Below are 18,056 nucleotides of genomic sequence, written 5' to 3' on the forward strand. Positions count from 1 at the left end.
GGAGAGGGGGGGGGGGGGGGGTGTGGGTAGGTGACACCTTCAACAGTGCTAACCATTCTGGTTCAAATAATCTTTACTGTTTTCTTTTTTCAATGGTAAAAATGAAGTGTAGTTTATTGACAATTTATTGCAGCTTGAATTTTCTATCTACCCTTAAATTTTTTTCTTCTTTCGTTTCTTCTTCCCTTCTTTTCCTATCGGACTAGATTCAGCCCCAACACCGGTGGTTTTTGTTTCGTCTTTTATGTGCCCATTTGCTTCTCGTTTTCTTCTCGAGTTATTCATTTTTGTTTCTTTTTCAGAAGACGACCTGAAAGTCAACATAATTTAAATTTTCTAATTTTACCTCTCAATAAATAAAGCGATGATATGTTAAGAGAATCTATCGAGACTAAGTTTAATACTAGAAATTTTTTATCTGATAGCTATCTGTGTAACCTTTAATTATTGTCATCATTCATCATTCAAACATTACACCGGTAACTTACCGTGACAAGTTGGAGAGGATTGCGTTACAAACACCCTTAACGTCTGGGGACTTTTTAGCTAACGCACTCCCCTGGATTCGCGTCACTCCTTCCTTGAGCTGATCTATCCGTAATACTGCTGCAGCCTAAAAGAAACGAGATACAATTTACCTCTAATCACAATATGAGAACTACACAACGAGCTACATGTGAAAGTCAACCTTCTCCATCCCCCAAGCCATCTTTCTTCCATTTTGATTCTTTATTATCGTTTATCTAGTTTACTGAACGAATATTCTGTATTCTCCTTCAAGTTACAAAGAGTTTCGCATGACACGCAGTTGCTCAAAAAATCAAGATCCCCGATCCAGGTAAACAAAGAGGAAAGAGGAAACTATTTTCACAATCGCTTCACAAATCAAGAAAACTCCAACATTGAATTTATCCAGCTTTCACTTTGCCAAAACACCATGAACATCCTACCTCTTCCGTATTTTTTACTTCATTGATGAACTTTGTGGTGAGTTTAAGAATTTCTCGAAGATGTCTTATCTTCACATCTGAATCGGATTCAGCGACCTTGGTCATTACCTTGGAAAGAGAATAAAGTAGTTTTCGACAGTTGACATAAAATAACGCCAACTAATAGTGTTATGCATGCTGCCACCTCCACTATTAAATAAACTGCGCTTCTTCATACAATGTGACAATTCACTCTGAGTAAGATCACCGGCGATCAAACTTGGAACCACTCAGAGTTAATACTTTAAAACAGCACAAAAAGCAAAAAGTTTTCTTGGTAGTTTCTACCAGTAAATGGTTTGAACTGGGGAAAAACATGTGATTATGTAGTCTGATTGTCCGATTGATTATAGTCCTGAGCAGGATTGTTATCAGGTAGTAGTAACAAAAGTTTCGAAAGCAGTAAAGAAATTCATCATCAAATTCAAGCTACAATGAGTCCCTTGACTAAGATGATAACCTCCGCTCGGGTTGTCGAAAAGTCAGTCAAAGTTAACGACAACAGTTCTTCCCACAACAACTCTCCACTGGACGATCAGACAATACGATGCAAGTTTGTTTGAAATTTTGCTTTGGGAAAGTTGTTTTCCTTTTGAAATGTATACTATTCTTGTTTTTATCGTATTTGCTATTCCTTGAACTTTTTCCATATTCTTGTTAGCTTCACAGATGATGAAAAATGACAGGTACTTACTGAGTTCAAAGTCGTTTGTATAGAGGGAGCGATATTTCTTATAAGAGTGGAATGGTCTGGAGTCTAAAAAGGAAAAAATAAACGAAGAAAAATAAGGCAAGGAAAAGAAAAGTAGCAACAAACGGCAAATGAGTCAACAAATATCACCCGTGATTTTCTCTCTACTAACCTTTTGCGACATCAACTGTAAGAGCATCAAACATGCTTGACTCTGAAACGTAAAGCATTAAAAGGCAATATCGATAAAGCAAGCTCGTTCTGAGATAAATATTAGTTCAAATGAGGCATTTTACAAAACAAGTTATTTACCGCTTAGTTGTACGATCTGCATAATAAGCAACAAAGGCTAAACACGAGGAATACAACAGCTTATATTTGATATTATTAGGTATCTACCTTTCTGAAATTGTTAACTGCAGTTTCAAGGTACTCCACTAAATCTGCTGCTAAATTCCATCCAAGATGCTGAAATCGAGTAGGAAACAGAAGATTCTTAGTATTTCTGATGAAAGAGTTACAAAAAATAATAGTGCAAAATGCAGTATTCCAACCCATTCTACAACCATGGATAAAGTAAGGTCTGCATTTAGAGTGATTCAATCATTCAATAAAAACAGTACTAGTTAGCTACCAGTTAGTTCAATTCTTCAAACTTTGCTTTCCAGACATTACGGCACAGGTCATTTGGCGGCGTCAAGAAAAAAAGCAAAAAAGCAAAGAAAATCTTGGAGCGAAAGATGTCTGCCTTTTCTCAAGTTTTCTAGATTGGTGTCTGCCGTAAAGCATAGGAAGTTTATAAATCCTAGTTTTGAGGCTAATTCTTGCATCTCACCGGGAATCGCTTTATCAGTTCTGTGAACAGCACTGGATGAAGGTGTGTACTCCTACAGAATGAAAACGCAGAATGTAAATTGGAAACTATAGTTAAATAAGCTCAGAAGCAAATCTGACCCGTTTAGCGTCAAACATAAAGATTATCGTTGTTTTCGTAGTACAACTTAAGAGATCTAGACAAAAGAGTACTTAAAAATAAGAGTGAAACTTCACTGGCGAAGTTTGGAACTACATGCGCTGGAAAACAGAAGTTACCCCCTATGAGTCCTCGTTAACGAAGTCAGACCCCTAAAATTACCAATGCGTATACACTACGCACCTCTTTAACATGAAGTCTTCCAGAGCTTTCTTAAATGCCGCTGTCACCCTTTTAGTGTTCAACAAGCACAGCTGTAGGGAGGAAATGGTAAAGTGTACCTCAAAACAACACTTGCCCTACTCGACCACGATACAAACCCCTTGTTTAATTAAGAGCGCTTTCTGATTGGGTATCGGGGTAATCACTACGGCTGCTTAGAAGAAAGAAAAATATCCCTGAGAGCTAATGAAGAGCCAACTATCAAAAGCGCGCGAAAACGCCGGTGATCAAGTCGTGAATGGTTAAGTTTTGCATTTGATCGTTTGGGAGAGTGGCGCAAGTTGTTTTGGACCAATTATAAAACGAAGTAAAGCAAAACCAATGCAACCCTGGAGTTATTCGGAAACTATTGAAAACTTTTGTGTCACAGTATGGTAGGCTTTAAAATGATTATGGAAGGAAACGATTTTACGGTCTTCAAGACATACAAACATACGTTTTTAATCTTCAAGAAGCATAGGCTGAATGGAGCACTAAAACAACAACAGCAACACTACATGACTTCTCATTTCTTTTACTTACTTTCGCCGTTTCCTCGTGACAACTTTCCTCTTTTTTCTTCATTCCAACTGCGACAGACTGCTTCGTCTGCGAGCCTCTCAATACACGAACCTAAACAAAAACAATTGAACATAGGATCGTCAAAGGCAAGACTTTGAAATGTGTGCTTATGTCGTATATTGTTCTTTTAACTTTCAATTCATAAATAGATAAATAAAAGTTGTAAAAAACATCGATAGACACTTCTTACCAAATATAAACAACTACGCGTTATCAGTGAGACAATCGCCATCGAGGGAGCTATAAAGATAAAATCATTAAAATTTGCACAATAAGCTCATACAAGTCCCCATTTAGCTTAACTATTTCATTTTGGTTTCAATACATTCCCTTCTAGACAAGTGACGAGAATAGAAAACGTAACAACTTAGGGCTGTATTCTTGATAAAATGTCTGGAAAAAATGTCAGGAAGCACAAAAGCGGCAAAAATGTTAAATATAAATGGAGTAAATTGTAAATGCCTCACCCATCATTGCTTTCTGAATCAGATGTTCAAGCTTTTTGTGAACGTCTTTGGCGTTGATAGCCGAGATCGATGGAAGCTATAACACAAAAATGCATCAAATGATTTCGACATCTGCAGTGTTATATATGGGAAGTAGCTTTGAACTACAGAAAAATCAAGAGTACATTAGAAACCTGAAATGAACTACTGTGTCGTTCATGATTATTTATCTTATTCTTATATCAAACTAGTAACGCTACTTCGCAAAGATGACCCAGTGTAGTTTCAGGCAAACTGGAATTTCTTGTTTCTCTGATTTTTTTTTAATCTTCTTTCTTTTTTTCATCACTTCCTCTGATCGCATCTTTAGTCGACTGGCAAAATAACCCAATTCAAATAAAAAGAGCATACGTTTTCGAGAGCTTTTTTAATTTTCATAGCTATTCCGTAAGAATGTAGGAAAAAGTTTATTTATTAAATGGGTAAAAAAAAATTTTCCTTCTTTACAAACTTACAAACATGTTACATTAGGATCCTACATGTTTGAAAAATGTAACTGTAATGATTTTAACCTTCTGTGAGTTTCCGCTATCACCTAAATATTTACCTCTTTTGCGGTGCATAACTTGTTTTGAAAGATTGCTTGAGCCTTTTCGCCTAATGTATGGAAATCCTTAGAGTTCAGTGCAGACCAAGTCACATTCAACAGAGGAATAATCAATTCCTACAAGGAAATACATCGTAAAACATCAACGTGATTTCATGCGTTCCACACAGATAACTCAGTAAAACGTCCCGTCTCCGAAAGGAAGATTATGAGCTAAAATATCCTGAGAAAACCATCATGCACACGTTACAAGAATTAATCGTGAATTAAGTAGAAAAAGAGGGATGTGAATAGTTGATGAATTTTCCTGAATGTTTTGCCACAGAAAAATACACTCAAGAGATCTAGTGACAAAATCTGCGGAAATTGAGGCCACTCGCTTACTTCATATTATGGATGAGCACCACGATAGCTGTCCGTGCAATAAGGAAACCTTCAAGAACCTTCACGTTCAGTATTGCACAAAGAGCTTCAAATTGACAAGATGTTTGGGGTGTACGTAACACATAAGGAGTTCGGAATTTTTCCAAACTCTTAAAACTGCTTGAAAAATACTCGTAATGTCACTTTAAAATTTTCTTAATATAGTACACTTATTCGGGGAAAAAATAGCATTCCAGTAAAGGGAAAGTTTTAAGTTCTACTTACGAGTATCAGTGGATTGGAGGCTTGTTTCTTGATGAGTATCTCTATAATATCTAGCACCCTTGAAAAGAGTATAAAACGAAATAAACAAGTTTATCCAAACCTGATAAACCTAAAGAAAGATTAAGTAAAAGACCGAACTTTACCTCAGTTTAAAATGGAGAATGATCTTCCTGGCATCTGCTCAAAATCCAAAAATAAAAATAGAAGCGAGATTAGGTGCCAAATAACTATAAGAGAGGAGTAATGCCCCATTCACACCAAAGCTTAAACATGTTTAAAAGTTGTTTTGTTAAACACAGTTTAATTTTTTTTTCTTCATAGAAACTATTTAGCCGAATATTTTTGACTTGAATGTAGCACATTGGAAATGCAAGTTAGCAAGTACTTGAATCCAATGGAAAATCAAGTTTTTCAGTTCTCTGTTTATAATTTTCATTCAATGAAAACCAGTTTAACAAAACATGTTTTGCTGGTGTGAATGGGGTATAAGCCACGAAACTCACCTCTTCCACGCTAAAATATTTGGTGTAAATTAAGGGTTAACTTAATTTGTTCCTGTAACACTCTAAAGGAACAAAACTCTGAGCTTTCGACTCCGCTAGAATCTTGTTCTCCGCGAAATGATTAGTTCAATCGACAGAAGTGACTTAGTCTTGTGACCTGACCGGACTAATTCTTTCTCTCCCCCGTCTCTCATTAAGGCCGGTTAAGTATTAAGATGAGGAGGTAAGTGACCTATGTATGGCAAAAGCTAGTGGTATTTACTAAAATTAAAAAAGGTACGGCCCTTAAAAAGAATAGGCAACTTCTCATAATGATTCAATAGACATTAAGAAGACTCTTTCATCAAACAATGGGTTAAAGGATAAACGCGCGAGCAATTAAAACATTTTAAATGGCATGGCCCACCAAACAGTAAGCGACTTGGACACAAAACGTCACCTTTCTTTTTGCTTATGTCCCTTTTGGCCTGCAACTGAGATTTGAAAACAGCGGCGAGGGCGCCATCGAGTCTCATCATCGCTTCATCGTCTAAGTCTTCATCACTGCTACTTCCCTACAAAGAAAAATTACCATTTCCATCTTAGGCAACTACGTGCATACAGGGATACTCTCCGTGTGGATCACATCGGAAGTTTTCTTTAGGTCCCTTTTTATCACGGAGATATACATGCACGCCTGGGGTCGAAATACTGTAGATCTTGACCGAAATTTAGCTAAAACGAGGTCAGTAGATGAATATCCGCTAAATGCTTTCCATCTTTTCTTCCTTATGTAATCTTATCTTTTTTTGTTTTACTCCCATTACTGGATCATCTGTCGTCCGAACTTGCTCAATGATATAAAAACAAGGTTTTATTGTAATCTAATACTCGTTGGTAACTTTTTTTGGGAAATTTTTACCAGTTAGAGCCGATACATCAGCACTCCGATAAGATTGTGAAGCTACAGGGGAAAATTCTCTAAATTTTCTGCGGTACTGAAATACAGCGACAACATTCCGAAAATATCAGTTTGTATCAATAGTAACCTCGGAGTCAAAACCTCAGAATCCTGTTTCCAGCGAAACACTACTGCAGGGAAAACTATTGCACGTAATACAGTTAAAGGTGAAAAAGAATCTAATTTCTTTTACTCCTTCTCGCGATTAAATCCAAAGGATCTAAGTGTCGAAATTCAAGCCGCGAACTTCTGAGCTGGTGACTAAAGCACGAGTACACCCTATGCGAGTATTGGGAGCCAGTTGGCGAGAAAATGTTACATAAACAAGGACTGTTTATACACTATCAATACAGCATTCTTTCTCGCGATTCTGTCTTAACAAACCTCCTTATCCACGTCCACCATGGCTGGGCCGAGGGCAGCTTGTACCTCAGCTCTAAAAGCTTCGTCCACTGCACCAACATTTTCCTCTTCCTCATCTGAGCTGCTAACACCCTCGTCATCATCGTCATCGCCACTTTCACCTTTACCGTTTACGCCATTTGACTCTTCCTAAAACAGCGGAGTGAATTTCAACAAGATAAAACACCACGCTTTCTCGTCGTTCATGTTATCATCGTCGTATTTGCTTTTAAAGCAATTTTCAACTGAAAGTCGAAGTAATCTGAGGTTGCACTGGTTTTCCTTTACTTCGCTCTGTGATTGGTCCAGGAAACTCGCGCCACTTTCTCAACCAATTGAATGATAATTTAAAACCAATCACGACTTGGTCCCCCGCGTTTTCCCGCGCTTTAGGCAAATTGTTTGTTTTTACTTTGAGTTCTCATTGGCTCTTAAAGGTATTTTCGTTTCTTCTGATTGGCTGACGGGATTACCTTGGTGTTAGCTTTACGACACTAAATGGAAAAGTGCTTTATAATTGCCGTACTTTTTTCTTTTGCTTGAATATTGTCTTTCTTGATATATCTTCAAGCCGCCATCAAATTCTTATAAAGTGTGAAAATTAAGTAATTTCATATTTGGTCATGTCACCTTTCCTTTTTCTTCATCGTCCTCCATTTCTTCATCATCCTCTTCGATATCTGGAAAATAAAATACAAGTATATATAGTAGTTCTAAAATAAATAATTTACTACACTGACCAAAATTGAAACAGCTTCTGCTCGTTAGTTACTTTTGGAACTTTTGCCATACAGATAAATAATTAAGTTGGATCAGCACGCCAAAATTATTTCAGTTGTCAGCATTGCCACGCGTTTACCTTAAAGGAGAGGCCGAAAAGGGGAAGAAAGTACAACGCAAGAATAAAATTATGAAATAATAAGTTTCATAATTTAATATGTACTCACCTGATTCATCGACAATCTCTAAACTTTCACCATTAATTCCTTTTCTAGTATCCAGGCTCTAAAGCAACAACAGTAACAAAATAGTTACATTAGAGCAACGATCATATTGAGATCAGTTCAACGTTTCACGCTTGTGATACAAGGGGATTAATTTCATAAGGTCTCCTCAAGAAAAATAAATACTGAAACAACTAAAGATGTTTATCATCCTAACAAGAGCGTGAGACAAAGAAATATTCTGAGTCCTTCCCAGGAGAAATCGGAACCCAAACCTTCGGATTCCGCCCTCCGACGCTTTACCCCTGAGCTACAGAGAACTCCATGAGGAGCTAGGTCATAACTAGATTCATACGTGACACGTGTCACACGTGTCCTACGAACTGATCTAGAAAGATGGTAAATTTTGAGCTGGGCTATCAAACAAAGAGAGAGGTAATTCGCCTCACGATGAATCACGATAGATATATTGTTTTCTCCCGGAAGCCTAGTGGTTTCTTGAGGTCTCCTCGCCTTATCATTGTAATACTTTGATTTATTGTTTTTTTCTAGTTATTGTCAAAAGAGGCAAATAGATGATGATGATGACGAGGAATTCTCAATACGAAGTACTCAATGAAGACTTAGAAAGTCCTACTGTACCTCTAAAATCATGTTTAGAGCATTCTGAGTCAAATGGGGAGCAAGTAGGACAAAGACTTGATCAACAACATGGCGGAACAGACTTGAGGTTTTGGTCAACAGACTGAGTAACACTTCAGTCAGAACCTCTACCCAATGTGGCTCCTCTACAAAAACAAACATAAGGTCAGCAGAAATGTATACGTGGCATTGTGAGTACGGATGACATTTGTGAGAAATGGCAATTCTAGTTTTCTTTTCTCAACTTAATATAAAGTGAATAGCGAGATGTTTATTTCATGTGCTAACTATTATTTCATGCAAGTGGATTGTATCTTCATTTGCAGGGTGTATACTCAACTTTCTTCCAGCATCAAGCATTACCAAATGTCAAATCAAATATTTCTAAATCCAGTCGTAGACTATTGTTCAACATGATGTTTGTTCAGGTATATGTGAAGGGAAAACCCCTCTATGAATAACCACTAAAGAAAGTCTCTCTATTTTAACGCATACAGTAAGATCGTTGGGCTTTCATACAGTTGTTGAGTTAGCGAAGTTCAAAAGAAGTCAAAACTATTCTCGCCAAAACATCTATAAGGCTGGCACAGTCCACAAAGTATTTAACATGCAATAGCAGTCACAAAACAAACACAATATTCACCATCACTCTTCTCCTCGTGTTTGGTCTTCTGTCTTTCGTAGCAAGCTTTTAGCTCCTATAATAACACCAAAAAATCTGAGACATTTAACCTTCCCAAAAGTGTCCGGATACTGTAAGAAATATGTGAGTTTCAAAACCATAAAAAAAAAATACACAGTTATTATATTACTGCTACATGTATAAACAGAATTCCTTTAGATGCATGGGTGGTTTAGCGTAGATTCAGAAATGTACCTTTAAAATGTCCATGGCTTGTTCTGGTTCAGTAAATAAATTCAAAGCCATGTGCGTAAACAGCAGTTCAAAAACCTCATCCTCATGTCGGGACTCTCCACTTTTCCTTCTCTGCGCGAGACAACATAAAAACGTATCTATGTGTACTATGTCGTTCCTAATGGACGCCTTCTAACAAAACTAGAAAATCGAAACAAAGCAAAGCAAAACAAAATACTGAGTCAAAAAAGCAATTAGGTACCTTTTTGCGAATCTTTTCAATACTATGTACTGCTTTCTTGAAAGCTTTTTCTGCCTGTAAGAAAATTTAAAAAATTAGCTTTGAAAGAAAACCCTTAACAGTGGCCAATTATCGTCATCAACTCAGTTGATAATACCAGATTGTCTTGTTATACTTTCCCACCGACGTAGCCCCACAGTTTCCTTGAAAACTTAACCCCTTTATTCATTTGTAAGAAAAAATGAATTTAGCATCCTTCACAACTTGCTACAGAAATGGATTTGTCGAAAGAATGCGTTCATCGGAAAAAAGGCGACGCCATCGTAATTGGAGCATTAACTAAATATTGAAAACACAGAAGCTATTTCTTGCATGAATAAAGAGAAGATATTTTTGTTTAACCATAGTTTTGTGGAACCTTATCTAGAAAAACAGAGTCACCGCTATACCTACTTCACCCCGTTATCTAAAGCATAAACTGATCGAGAGTACTGTATGCCTAACTTGTATCAGGCGCTCTTTTTCTCAGGGGAGTGCCATCGTGTTGCAGCGCAACAGCCGGTGGGTGTGTTATCTCATGCATACAAACATAATAAATGATTTAGAGTAATACACTCGAGTACGAGGACAATTTAAACGCGAATTCATAAACCAGACGTATACCTCTTCCGTCCACAAATCAGAGGCCACTTTGTATTCACCGTGCTCCAATAGTTCCTGTCAGAAACAGATGCACAGAGAAGGTAAACAATTAGCCTAAATTGAATCTAATGTTTTGAGAAAGAAACGACCAAATGTGAGTTTTTCAACGGTATCTTAAAGACCAAAGAACAATTTACGGTCGAGAGATCAGTAGTAGATACAACAACCTCAAGAATTTAAATGCGATAAAAGGTTACCACCTGCTTTGGGGAGGTATTTTTAGTGAATGATGTCAGGAGAATTTAAAAGGGTTCATAAAATTGACAATAAATACATTGAATGATATGATAACGCCTGTCATGAGTGCTTTGGCAGTTACATTGATATCTATTAACTTTAACAAAAAAACTCACGCAAATGTACGACGCAGTTAACTGTAAGCCATGAGGAGTCTTAAAGGTATGACTAATCTGTACAGAATATTAGTCAGTACATGACTTTAATTATATGAAAATCATATGTGAGCTGCGGTTTAAGAAATGAATTTGAAAGCGATCTTGGCAGTAATGAACAATACTTAAGCTAAGTGATAACCGACATAATGACCAGCTCCCAGTTGGCTTTTTAGCTCAGTTGGTAGAGTGCTGCACCGGTATAGCAGAGGTCATGGGTTCAAACCCCATACAGGCCTGAATTTATTTTTTTCAGGCCTTAATTTTCACTACTGCTTGTGTGGTGTCATTACTGCAAAGAACACTTTCAAATTCAATAGTCAGTACCTTAGCATGTTGCACAATATCATGGAGCTCAAACGATTTCATCTCTCTGCTAGATGATAAGTCTTTTAGTGCACTAACAAATCTCTGTTCACAAATCTGCCTCACTGAAGCTGGCAAAGTTTCCTGTTATATGTAGTACAAAGACAAACATGCATGTAAGCAATTTAGCTGTTTTCAATTTCAGCATCTAAAAATATAACAGTACCTGACCAATAACTTCAAAGTTTACATGTAAATTAAAAAACAATGAAATTTACAAGGAGTTTTATCACATCAACAATCATTGATAGTCTCCTTGAGAGAAAAATGCATCATTCTTTTGCTGAAATGTGAGTTTCAAGCAAGTTTTACTTGTTTCAAAAAGCATTATGAGCATTTCTTAACGGATACAAATACTCTACATGAATAAGTTGTAATTCACTGTGAATATCAAAATAAATATACTAACTTTTTTGTTCTTTCCAACTGTTTGGAAATATGCATGCTTAAGGAAGAAGAAAAGCACATCTTGTAACCAGTTCCCCTCATGAGCACCTGACTTCTTCTTGACCAACTGATAAAGCTGATTACAGTACAAAAGTAAGACAAAAGAGAAGTTATGTTTTACACTTTTTTCTTCAACTAATTAAGTTAGACGTGATATAGGGCATTGTAGTCTCTTATGTCTAGTTAAAGTCTTGTATAGCAATGACAATAATAATGATTAGATAATAATAATAAAACATTATATTTTACACTTTAAATACATGGTGCAAACTTTAAATAACCAGATATAGAGACAGATCAAGAGGGGAATTATCGACAACACTAACTTGGTTTAAAACTGCAATCCTACTTGACTCTTCACTCTTTGTTAAGGACCTAGAAAGAAAACAAATGTTACATAGTGGCCAAATAATTTAGAACACAAAGATGATACAGAGTGAATGAAAACTTCACAGCTATACAAGCTAGGGATTTTACATTGATTATCCAAGATAGACAGGCACGCACAAAGATACAAGGAAAGTTTGACTGACAAACAGACACACTGACAGACAGCTGATGCTCACATACATGTATGCACAGACAAACAAAGAAACACTCACAGAGACAGGGAAACTTCTCCACAGTGGCCTCATTGAGGAAATAGGAAAATGGCCATTGTTGAGAGATGACTGTTATGGGAAGGTGTAAGTGCACATGTATGCATGAGCTCTGTTTTTTGGGAGGGGGCAAGAGGCTGTTGTGTAAAGGTGGCTGGTCAGTGTTCTGCAGCAACTCTGCTGGCCAGGATTTTCACTGGCTACTAACATGCTCATTACAGTATTATTGTACATAGTGTCAAGTATATATAAATTCATGAATAATTTTCACTGATCCTTACTCTGATTCTGTAGAATCTTCAAAATTTCCTTTCTCAAAAATATCAAGCAGCCATGCTACAAACATCTGTGGTCCTGATCCTTGAAGCTGTAAAAAAATTTAAAAAAAAAACTTAGCAGAGATGAACAACCAATACATCATGATCAACATTCAAAACTGATCCCCATGGCAACAGCCACTTCCATCTCAAGCTGAAAATTAAAGAAAAGCAAAACAATCTGCTTAGTATAGCAGAATATCCTATTAATAAAGTCTATTAAAGTTACAACTCACTGTTCCAAGTAAACTGTCCACAGTTCTTGTTTTAGTCAGCTTGTCAAAATGCATAATGCCATGTCTAAAAGAAAAACCCACACAATTTGGATTAGTAGTTAACTGAAGGGTTTCTGTAAACAGGTCTTACGAGCAGAGTGCCCCTTTATCGTCAGACTTAATCCCAGTTTCCATTCCTAAAAGTAACTTGGAGTATTGCATCTCCACATGAAGGGGGATGCTACTCTACATCAGATAGTGCCAGGTACCTATCCCAAGTTTTCCTCACTCTTCAACTTCTGGTATCCATTTTTTTTATAATCATGACATTTGGAGGCACAGTGTAAACATAATGTGAGGGTAAATCTTTTTGTCCAAGACACAGCTCAAGGTTTCTTTCAAGGCTAACTTCCCTATTTAATTATTTTACTTGCTAAAATTACAGCACTGTACCTTCCTAAAAGCTGTTTTAATACCACCACTGGAACTCCAGGATCTTTGCTTTGTTTCACTAAAGTAGGAAGACTTGAAGCCTACAGTAAGACAAACAGAATTCATAATTGTGCAGTGAGCTACAAGACAGTACGCAAAAAAGGTAACATCTCATCTCATTTTCCCCATTGTGAAATAATAAATAATATTTATAGGGGCAGGATTTGTACTCAAACAGTTCTGATTCACAATAAAATGCTCAGCCACCCTAAAAAAACCACAGATAAATAATTTACCTGTGGTTTTTTTAGGGTGGCTGAGGAGTAATTATTACTCCACAATATCATCCTGCAACTTTAGTTTAAAATCTGACCAAAGTCCAGCATATTTTGAGGATTATAAAATTTAATGCACATGTAATGTTAACTACATCTGTCCTCGAGATACACTGTAGAGTAATACAGACAACAGATGGGTGTCCTTTTCTGTCCCTCTCTTCCTTTACCTGTGAGGATGGGGTAGACTCAGGTCACCCACATTCATGAAATTGGATGTTATTGATAATTATTAAGACCTTAAAATAATCCTGAATGAATAACTCAAAAAGGCTTTCTTCAAAGGGGGGGGACTAATGTCACCCAAATAGACTTTTTTGCATTTATAATCTTGTACTTCAGATTTTTCTCATTGATGGGGGTCTAAAGTTGCCCAAGGAGCATTTGCTTACAAAATGAACAGCCTTCTTTTCATATTTATACTGTAACTTACAATGCCTGTACAATATACTGTAACTTACAATGCCTTCAGTAACTTTGTATCATAGCAAACAGATCTTGCAGATCATCCAACACTAACAACCTTTAAGTTTCTTAATTGTGTAGTACACTGTAGATTTTAAATGCAAGTTTTTTATTCACCAACTGTTTTGCTGCCTCATGGAGATAACTCTGTGATGATGACAGACTGTTTATAAAGCTCCTCATCATGTGAGCACCAAACACAACTGACACCTGAATAAAAGTTCACTCAGACAAGGTTTACAAAATTGCAAAGTTAGGAGATTCTTGAAAAGGGTTAAATTTTCAAGTTTCATTTGCATGGCTGAGAATTTATCCCAGCCGTGGAAGCACAGAGCAGGAAACATCATTCCCTTGACAAGATACCAGTCCAACTTTCCAATACTTTGTCAGCTTAGCTTCCTCAGACATTTTGCAGCCTAATTCCTATTACCCTCCCCATCAAAGAGCATTAGCAATATGAGATTACTGTGTAATCCCTGCAAGGAATCAAAACAAAACAATTGCTCTAGCCAGGTTTTAAAATAGACTCAACCCTGAATCCAACACATTCACCCCCAGTCTGCCTTCACATGTTATATAGAGTCAACTACACAGTGTTAAATATTACACATGAAACAACTGGTGTGGTTTTCAGTCTTGTGAGTTTCTTTTTCATCAGGAGTCAATAAATATGGTAACTTCTCACCTCCTTTTCACTGAGTTGAGGCAGTATTTTCTTGACTAGCTGAAAACCCAGAAACTTTCTATCATGTGTGGACTGAAACAAGCCATCTGTACAGAAACAGTGAAATCTTATGATTAAAAATGAACAGAAATGACTGTGAATAATACACATGTAACAAAAGAATTTGGCAACTCTGAATGACTTTGTTTGATCTTAAAATCATTTTCTTATACTAAATGTTTACTTAGCAATACACAGTGACTGTAAATGCTGTGGCTGAAAATCATCTCATATTAATTTCAAACAGATTATTGTAAAAATACAAGAAACAGTAACCTGAAATTCGTATTAACTATTGTATAAATGAATGTGGTGATAAATCATGTTCTACCTTCAACAACTGTATTCCAAAACATCTCAAAGTCACCAGGTGAATTCTTACATACTGCAAGGAAAATTTCATCCCAAACACAATGGACTCTTGGATGGGACGAGATGGAATCCTAAAACAAGTCATGGACAAAATGGCAAGCAACTGATTAATATAAATTAATTTAATATATGTACATGTATATGCATGTTACAATACTTATGAATATGTAACAATCATCTTTGCATGGTAATCATGAGTAGCAGCAAATTGTGTTATAAAATAAAAATTTGGATCCTAAAAGTCTGGAGTACCATAATGTTTTCCAGCCTCAACCCTCAATTCTCGATCTTTGATGGTTTTGTGGATTGAGGGTTGAGTTTTGACTTGACACCATCAATTTACTTTTGAGCAGTATTGTGTACATCATTTTTCTGAGAAAAGATATCTTTGATAATTGTAGTTGTTGTCAAATTCAATTAACTAAGAGGAGATTATTCTGACATAGAACTGGAATAGGTCATAACATGATGATTTTGACAAGAGCACGTACCTGTAAGACAGTGTACATCTGCTTGTAATTTTGTGTGTCAGCTATGAGTGGACTTTTCCATGCAACCTTTATCACTTTCTTATCTAAATGCTCCTGAGGCAAGGAAAGGATGTTAACAGTTAAACAAATAATTAAAACGATTCCCTGTTTTTTTGTTTCTTACATTCAGTTTTATCATTTATAATGTAACAATGCATTGACAAAATATTTGCACATGCAATTGACTCAAGGAACATACACAACATGACCGCTAGGAGATAATAAAAGTAAAATGTCTTCGGAATATTAACCCAAATAAAAACCAGCCTTGAGATTTTAAAAGTTGACAAGCGTTTGTCAACGATTAAGAGTCAGCTATATCATTTGCTATCAAATAAAGGTGCATTTTACAATTAATGCCAGCCAGCCTTGAGATTTTAAAAGTTGACAAGCGTTTGTCAACGATTAAGAGTCAGCTATATCGTTTGCTATCAAATAAAGGTGCATTTTACAATTAATGCCATTTCAATACATACCTCCCAGAATCTCTGAAGTGCTAGGGAAATAAGAAGTGTCTCAGGTGTAGCCTGTGTCCAGCCACTTTCAAAGATCTCCTTCACAGATGGATACACGCAATTTTTAAAAACATCCTCAGACACCTGGAACCAAATCATTAATTACTGTTTCATGTATGCAGAGTATGTCATGGTTCAGATTTTGTTTAGGTTTCATATTTTTATTCCCCTTTATCTTGAAATCATTGTTATACTCTCACACAGAAGAAAATGATTTCAAATTGAAAATTCTAATCCAAGAATCTTCCTTGAACCCCACTTCTTGACATATTTTGCAGTTGATCATAATTTCAAGTGAAATTGTTTCAAACTGGTTTTGATTTATTTTTTCTTTGCTTTACACCTATGATAATGTGCTTGGAAAAAAAGGAAAATACATTTCAAAATCATTTTAAATCAGATAGAGTCCCTTACACTCAGTTTCAACTAAAACATAAAATGTAATTACATGATCAAGTCTACCACATCTACACATAATGGACCACTCAAACATGTATGTAGTGTGATATTTACTGTGAGCAAATAATCATCAATCACATACACCTGTCGCTTAACATCAAATGATTTATTATATATACTGTATATAATACATATATAATAATATATGTACTGCAACTGATATTAATATGAACATGAAGTGACTGTAAAGTCTATCAATATTCTGGTTATATGGTCCCAAATAACAACACACATAAGTCAATATTCACCTCACCTAACAAAATTTTGCAACATTAATATTCATAATTAACATATAGTCATGCAATTGTGCCGTTCTATACGGAATTACTCACCAAAGGAAATATGTCTACAATGACCTTGGCACAGAGCTCCTGTAAATAACTCTTCTTTTTGCTTAGTTCAATAACTTTGGAAATGAGCGGGCTCAGCCAGTTTGAGTCAAGGGTCTAAAAGCAAAGAAAAATTGCAATCAAAACAATTCCTTTGGGTGACAATTCAAAGATTGCTGAGTTTGAAATTTCTCTCCCTCTTGTGAATGAAATCACCAGCATTTTAAACAACCATTAGTAAATTTAAAAAAGGCTAACTATTAGAACTAAAAACTATTCTGCTACAGATAACACTTACAGAGATTTTATCATGATCACATTGGGACCTCAACACAGACACCATGCCAAATAACTGCCCTATGTAACGATCTTTTTCTTCCTGAAGCGAAAAACAACAAGTTATGTAAATTTAACATACATGTAAATGGGAACAGCATCTTGATATGAAATGAAACACTTGGTAAAAAAGAAATATCGAGAAAATTAGTAAAAAGTATTAAAAAACCCATCTCAATCTCTTTAAATAATCTGTACCGTGGATATGGCGCTACCAGTGACCTCTAAATTTTCACCAATTAATTTGAGCACTCTTTCGGGAGACAGAGAAACAAACTTGGAGAGGACTTCTGTCAACACTGTTGCAAATCCTTGCCTAGCTCCCTTCCTCGAAGAAGCTAAACCTTTTACAAGCCGTTTTACACTGTATTCCAGCTCGTCACAACAAAAATTCTTATCATCGTCGTTGGCATTATCCTCCACCTAACATTGTAAACAAAGACAGTTCTCGTGAGTTACGTGCATAAAATACAACAGCTGGGTAGTGTAACTTAAGGTGGATTTTTAGACCTTCTTCCTTCTGGAAAATCCATATCTCCGACGCGAAATATTACGCAAGCGTGAGTTTTACATCTACCACGATAAAGTGTCCTCACAAGTGAGTACATACAGTTTTGTTACCTCAACTTTTTCTTCGTGGTGCATTTGAGCTTCGTGTAAAGAATCTAACAGCTGTGAAGCTGCTTTCAGACGGGTAGTTTCGTCATTTGACGCAAGTTCCCAGAAACGCGAAATAATATTTTCTGAAGGCATCTTTCGGATTCCCAGTTTTAAGCTTTAAAAAGAGAGTTTCGGCATCACTCACACACGTGCAAGAACCGCCATTTTGGATTTGACCGATAAGAAACTGGGAAAG

At 36.3% G+C, this 18,056-nt stretch overlaps 1 protein-coding gene across 1 annotated transcript; it reads right to left on the reverse strand.

Annotated features, from left to right (window-relative positions):
* Positions 1-55: 55 nt before the first annotated feature.
* LOC113667379 (uncharacterized) lies at positions 56-18,049 on the reverse strand. The gene is made up of 38 exons (XM_089205094.1): positions 17,822-18,049; positions 17,399-17,623; positions 17,163-17,243; positions 16,868-16,981; positions 16,038-16,160; positions 15,523-15,615; positions 14,991-15,102; positions 14,621-14,706; positions 14,053-14,145; positions 13,157-13,236; positions 12,725-12,788; positions 12,453-12,538; positions 11,899-11,947; positions 11,535-11,648; positions 11,087-11,209; positions 10,329-10,382; positions 9,687-9,740; positions 9,446-9,556; positions 9,212-9,266; positions 8,569-8,714; positions 7,930-7,987; positions 7,613-7,662; positions 6,965-7,132; positions 6,080-6,194; positions 5,281-5,314; positions 5,138-5,195; positions 4,490-4,606; positions 3,904-3,979; positions 3,627-3,676; positions 3,398-3,487; positions 2,837-2,907; positions 2,516-2,567; positions 2,080-2,148; positions 1,853-1,894; positions 1,684-1,746; positions 951-1,058; positions 489-613; positions 56-310 (listed from the first exon to the last, which is right to left on the reverse strand). The coding sequence occupies exons 1-38, from the start codon at positions 17,951-17,953 to the stop codon at positions 154-156; spliced, it is 3,498 nt and encodes a 1,165-aa protein (XP_089061220.1). The 5' UTR covers positions 17,954-18,049; the 3' UTR covers positions 56-153.
* Between the last annotated feature and the right edge of the window lie 7 nt (positions 18,050-18,056).

This window comes from Pocillopora damicornis, chromosome 4 (genome assembly GCF_964200805.1).
Source record: "Pocillopora damicornis chromosome 4, jaPocDami1.2, whole genome shotgun sequence".
Taxonomy (NCBI): domain Eukaryota; kingdom Metazoa; phylum Cnidaria; class Anthozoa; order Scleractinia; family Pocilloporidae; genus Pocillopora; species Pocillopora damicornis.